At 39.9% G+C, this 6,004-nt stretch overlaps 1 protein-coding gene across 1 annotated transcript in view; it reads right to left on the bottom strand.

Annotated features, from left to right (window-relative positions):
* F10 (coagulation factor X) overlaps positions 1-6,004 on the bottom strand; it is a 36,622-nt gene that overhangs the window by 26,747 nt on the left and 3,871 nt on the right. The window contains exon 2 of the mRNA XM_006851548.1: positions 4,718-4,878. Within this exon, the coding sequence (XP_006851611.1) occupies positions 4,718-4,878 (161 nt within the window). The remainder of the gene's footprint in view (positions 1-4,717; positions 4,879-6,004) is intronic.

Below are 6,004 nucleotides of genomic sequence, written 5' to 3'. Positions count from 1 at the left end.
CCAGGTGGCATCATTGATGGCATCAAGTGTGGCAGTGGTAGTGAGGTTGGCCCAGGATCGGACATTGTTTCGTTCTGCTGTGCATGGGGTCGGTATGAGTCGGTTCCGACTCGATGGCACCTGACAACAACAAAGTGTCAAATTGCATTTCATAAGGCTAATCATGTTGACTATCTTTTCATGTGCTTATTTGCCATCCACATAGCCTCTTTAGTGAAGTGTCTTCTCCAATCCTCACCTCATTAAATTTAATTTTCACTCCCCACCAGCTGCTGAGTTGTGGGCTTCTATGAGTTATTTATATAACTTTTGTCACAAATGTTTCTCTTAGTCTCTGGCTTTTCTTTTCTTTTAATTTAGCTTTTTATTGTGATTTAGGTGAAAGCTTACAGAGCAGATCAGTTTTCGGTTCAACAGTTCATATACATTTAGGTTCATACTAATGATTGCAATCCTCAGTGTAAATAACACCCACTTAGCCCTTTGCCTTCCTGTGTTTTCCTTTTCCATTCATCCTTCTTTCCTAACCCTTCCTGTATTCTGAATTTTGTTTCTGGACCAATGCTGCCCTTTCAGTCACCAGTAATTGATTCGTCCATGAGATGGTACCTTCTTGGTGTTACTGTTCACCTTATAGGTTCATCTGTTGTTTGGCTGAAAGTTGAACCATGGGGTGAGTTCACTTCAAGGCTTAAAGAGTGACTATGAGCCCCAGGTTCAGAGGTCCCATCCATTTCTCTCTACCTAGTAAACCTGGTTTTTTGTTTGTTTTTCTAAAAAATTATTTTGGTGGTTGTTCCACGTTTTTTCCCCACTCTATCCAGAACGGTCTACTGTGATCTCTTTCGGAGTGTGGTATTGCTGAGCACCATCTAGTTTTTCTGATGTTAGGGTCATGGAGCCTGAGGTTCCCATGATTCATTGGTTCTTTGGACTAATGTTTCCTTGCATCTTTGATTTTCTTCACTTTTTGGTTTTTTGCTGTGGATGCTGAGAGACTAAAAGTATATCTTAAATGACTGCTCACAAATTTTTAAGACCCAAGTCACTACTCACCAAAGTAGGATGTAGAACATTTCATTTATGGGCTTTTTTATTTTTATTTGAACAGTGTCTTTCTCAAAGAAAATAATTAAAATTTTGATGGTGTTCAATGTATCAAAGTTTTATTTTATGACCAATGTTTTTGGTGTCATATCTAAACACTTCCTGCCTAACCTTAAGTCATGAAAATATCCTCATATTTTCTTATTTCCTTCTGAGCATCATAGATTTATGGTTTACCTTTGTATTTATGATCCATTTTGAGTTCATTTTAGTGTAAGTTGTATTTAGGTGAAGGATCACCTTTTTTGGAAACAAATGTCCAATTGTTCCAATGCTATTACTGAAAGACAATTCTTTTTTCATTTGAATGGCTTTTGCACCTTTGTAAAAAAAAAGTCAATTGGTGTTTCCAAAAAGAATAATTGTAATGTACCATGGAGTCGGTTCTGACTCATAGTGGCCCTGCAAAGGGTTTCCGATGCTGTAAATCTTTATGGGAGCAGAACTCCTCATCTTTCTCCTGCGGAACCCCTGGTAGTTTCAAACTACTGACCTTCAGGTTAGCAGCCCAATTCGTAACCACTATGCTACCAGAGCTCCTTAAAAAAAGAATAATAGCAACCAAAAAATGTGTACTTACATATGTGGATTGAATACATGTATGTGTGTAGGAAGGCACATGTGAGCAGATGGGTGTGTGCGTACAGTTGTGTCTGTAAGGACTTATATACAGCGTCACACCAACACCACACTAGAACTCTTTCTATATATATCTATATATCTATGTTATATATACACACACATATGCCACAGCCCAGTGCTGATGCACCAGAAGTCCAGAGGTATTCATAGTATTCCTTGATTATCTTTTCAATGTCTCTAGAATCTGCAGTAATTACGATAGTTAAGGTTTTGTGTCAACTTGATTTGCAGGATTCTCAGCAGTTCGGCAGTTAAGACATGGTAATCCCTTACAATGGGATCTGCTATGAGCAGCCAATCAACTGAAAGCATTCCTCAGGGGTGTGGCCTGCTTCCACAGTATTGGACACTCAGGGAAATGTTGCTTTTTTTCCTGGGTCTGGATGCTGCATCTGACTTGACATCTGACCTTCAGTTTTTTGAACTTGAGCCAGTAGCCTGTCATAGTGCTTGCTGGTCCTGTGAGTGGTCAGAAGTCTACCATGTTATCTGCTGACCTTGAATTCTTTCACCTCTATAGCCAGCAGCCTGTCATCTGACCTGCCGACCTTGGATTCTTCAGTCCCTGCAGCTACCTGAGTCAGGAGAAACCTCCAGCCTGACCCCCACACTTGGAACCTATCCACCTCTACAACTGTGTGAGTTATTATTCCCTTGAGCTAAACCTCTGTGTGTGTGTGTGTGTGTGTGTGTATGTATACATATACATGCATGTTTATTGTTGTTAAGTAACGTCAAGTTGGTTCTGACCCATAGTGGCCCTGGATAGGGTTTCCAAGAAGTGGCTGGTTAGCTTGAACCACCCACCTTGTGGTTCAAACTGATGTTACAATCCAGTGCATTAACCCACAGCGCCATCCCAGGACTCTCTCTCTATATATACATATATGTGTTGTTGTTGTTAAGTGTTGTTCAGTTGGTTCTGACTCATAGCAACCTGTATAAAGTTCCTGAGGAGCAACTGGTGAGTTTGAACTTTGCAGTCCACTGCTTACCTTATAGCTCCACACCAGGACTCTGTCTCTCTCTTTCTCTCTCTCTCTATGTAAAGAGAGAGTCATCTCTCTCTCTCTGTCTCTCTTTCTCTTTATATATTTATATACATATAGAGTCCTGGTGTGGTGCTATAGGATAAGCACTGGACTGTTAATCACAAGGCAGTTAAGTCCTCAGAATAAAGATGAAACTGTCTGCTCCTGTAAAGATTAGAACCTTAGAATCTATATAGGGATACTACGAGTTAGAATCGTCTTGAGGGCAGTAGGTCTTAGCACATATATACTTTACTTGGTTGGTTTCTCTAGCGAATCCAGCCTAAGATAAGACTGCACGATTCCCTTTTTATTTCTGATATTGTTCATTGGTGTATACTCTCATTCTTGTTCTCTCTCTTGGTTAATCATTCCAGAACTTTTAAAGTTTTATACTTTTTTTTCCCTATTTTTTTGTCTTCAATTTTATTGGTACCTGCTCTTTTAATTTTCTTCTTTTGTTTACTTTGGGTTTATTTTGCTCTTCTTCTAGTTTCCTAAGGTGAAAGCTTAGATGATTTGTTTGAGACTGTTCTTCTTGTTTAATATGGTCATGTAATACTAAACATTTCCCTCTAAGTGCTGCCTTAGCTGCATCTCACAGCTCTTGTATGTTGCATATTCATTTTGGTTCAGTTCAAAATATTTTCAATTATCTCTTGAGACTTTTTCTTGACCCATAGTGTTTTTAGAAGTGCGTCTACTTTCCACATACTTAAAAAGTGTTCCTGTGATTGATTTTCAGTTTAATTCCATTGAGGCCAGGGAATATCCTTCATACAATGTGAGTCTTTACAATTCGTTAAGGTGTGTTTTATGACTCAAGATGTGGCCATCTTGGGGAATGCTCAGTGGATTCTTGGGAAGAAAGTATAGCCTACTGTTGTCAGACTGACTAACCTGTTAGATTCAGGTCAAGTAACAGGAGAGGGGGAAAATGGTAAGCTGACTGCAAAATTCATGGCACTTCAAATTCTGGACTTCTTCAAACATCTGCTGTGATTTCCTTTTCAGAAACATCAAGAAGCTGCTTCAGGTTTTATAGTCACAGTTAGTAGGAGAGACAGAGTGGTATGTGATTATTCCATTGTTCCTGGAACCAAACTTGTTTATAGCCTTTGATTCATTAACCTCTCTCTGGGATTAATCTGATTCATGAGTTCCTCTTTGAGAAACTATTTTTAGGAGCCAGCTCAGAAGAAATATATGTGGGTGAGGTTATAGAATAGCAATGTTTATAAATAGTTTTAATGGTCAAATATGTGAACAGTGAAAGGATTTTAATAAAATAGAACGACTTTTAAAAATTATAAGTAGGATAGCTATAAAGAAGTAATGAAGAGTGTTTGGGGAACAATGCTGAGAAAAAGGCAAAATTAACTTGGAGATGCATTATAATTGTTTCTAGTTTCAAAACTATGCATACGTATTAAAGGAACATTTAAAAGTTAAAATAATTCATGGAATTTATGAATAATTTTTTAAAGTAACATTTACTCTATATTTAAAATTGATTTAAAAATACTACAATAGTTTTTAATAAACCTTCATTTTTTAGCATATACCTTCCCTGCAGCTTTTCTATCCATAAAGCAAATCTATGTATCTCACCGGGTTTGCGAAGACACAGTGATGAATGTTTTTGCAAATAGTAGAAGAATGAATAACGAAGTTACTTTGATTCCTTCCATCTGTTTCAGCAATTTTCCTCACTAGAAAAAATCCCACAAACTGTACTGTGTTGTCCTCCTCACAGAGACCACAAAATAGGATAGGCACTTTGCGGTTGGGAGCCCAGCATGGAATATTGTCATACCCAGATAGATATATCCCAATTAGTTAGATGGGGATAGCCAAGGACCAAATGAGCAGTCTCCTTTGGGGCATTTGAAATCAACTCGGTGTGGAATTAGTATCCTGGTCTTATTAACACTTACCGTTTTGTCGATATCTTCAAAGACTTCTCGGGCCTCTTCATATGAGCAAGTCTCTTCTACACACTCCCTTTCAAGGTTCCCTTTTTTCACCTCTTCGAGAAATGAATTGGCCCTCCTGACCCTCTGCAGGACAGTGTTGGCGTGCTCCCGGTTAATGAATACTAGAAGATGGTGAACAGCACAAATTGAGAATAGTGTCATTGTTACCCCAGGCTCACCTACAACCTGCAGAATTGTGTTCACCTCCACACTGCAAAAGGCTCAAAACTCTTTGCTCACACATGAAGGAAGTTGGGAGGGAAATGCCCATCTTCCCCTAAGCATTAATCTTAGACCCTGAAGTACAGACTCAAGTATCTGTCCTAGACCTCAAAGCTACTTTTCTGGTGAAGTAAACACACACCACCCAATAGGTGAACTACTTCATCCGTATTTGAACCTCTGTCTTCTCACATGCTTCCAGGCCACTATCTGGTCGGCCTTTTGGTGCCCTGTGACCTTTGCACTCTGTACTTTGGCTCAAGTTGTATTCCCTCCCGTCCCCTCCCAGCTCTGAATTGTACTCATCCTTCAAGATCTACACTCCAGCTCAGATCTCTGGATTATGTGGAGAAGTTGTGATACTTTTTTTTTTTTTATGTTTTATTGTTAATTATGTGATAGTTTACATGGGAGAACATTAACTTTACATTCATCCTATCGTATATCGTTTCATTGCCATGGTTACAATCCCCTCCATGCATCATCAGCCAACCAAAGGGTATACCCTGCAAGCCTGCCCCCCAGTCATCAGCACACAGTCTCTCTCCCTCTCTGTGTCTAAAGTCCCCAGCCACTCCATCTCTCCATGTCATCATGTCTGCCTCCATCTCAGGCATCACTGCTTCTCTGGGTAGGGTTGTCCTGCTCTCCACTCTTCTCCCTTGATGGTCCCAGGGACCTCTGCTCCTAGACTACAAAGTTAATCACTCCCCTCCTTGCTACAAAACATCTACCTTTACATTTCCAACCCTCACAATCAGTCCTTATTCACTATTGTATCACGAGAGACCTATCCACATTTCCTTTCATCAGCCCCGTGCAGACAGATTGCATACTACTCAGTGGAGATTCTACCTTCCTCCTCACCCTCTGGATCTAGGCTCCCTCTTGAAAGCTTGTAAGCCAGTCACTTCTTGCCTTTGTAGCACCCCATTTTGGGTAGCCAATGTCCAAGTTGCCCATCCCTGTATACTCTGTATGGATGGGGTGGGAATGATCCTTGTTGTAAAGATTTGTTCCCTCTTT

Source organism: Chrysochloris asiatica, unplaced genomic scaffold, assembly GCF_000296735.1.
Source record: "Chrysochloris asiatica unplaced genomic scaffold, ChrAsi1.0 scaffold00029, whole genome shotgun sequence".
In the NCBI taxonomy this organism is placed as follows: Eukaryota; Metazoa; Chordata; class Mammalia; order Afrosoricida; family Chrysochloridae; genus Chrysochloris; species Chrysochloris asiatica.
Note: the sequence above shows the minus strand (reverse complement) of the source record. Positions and strands in the feature narration are given on the sequence as shown.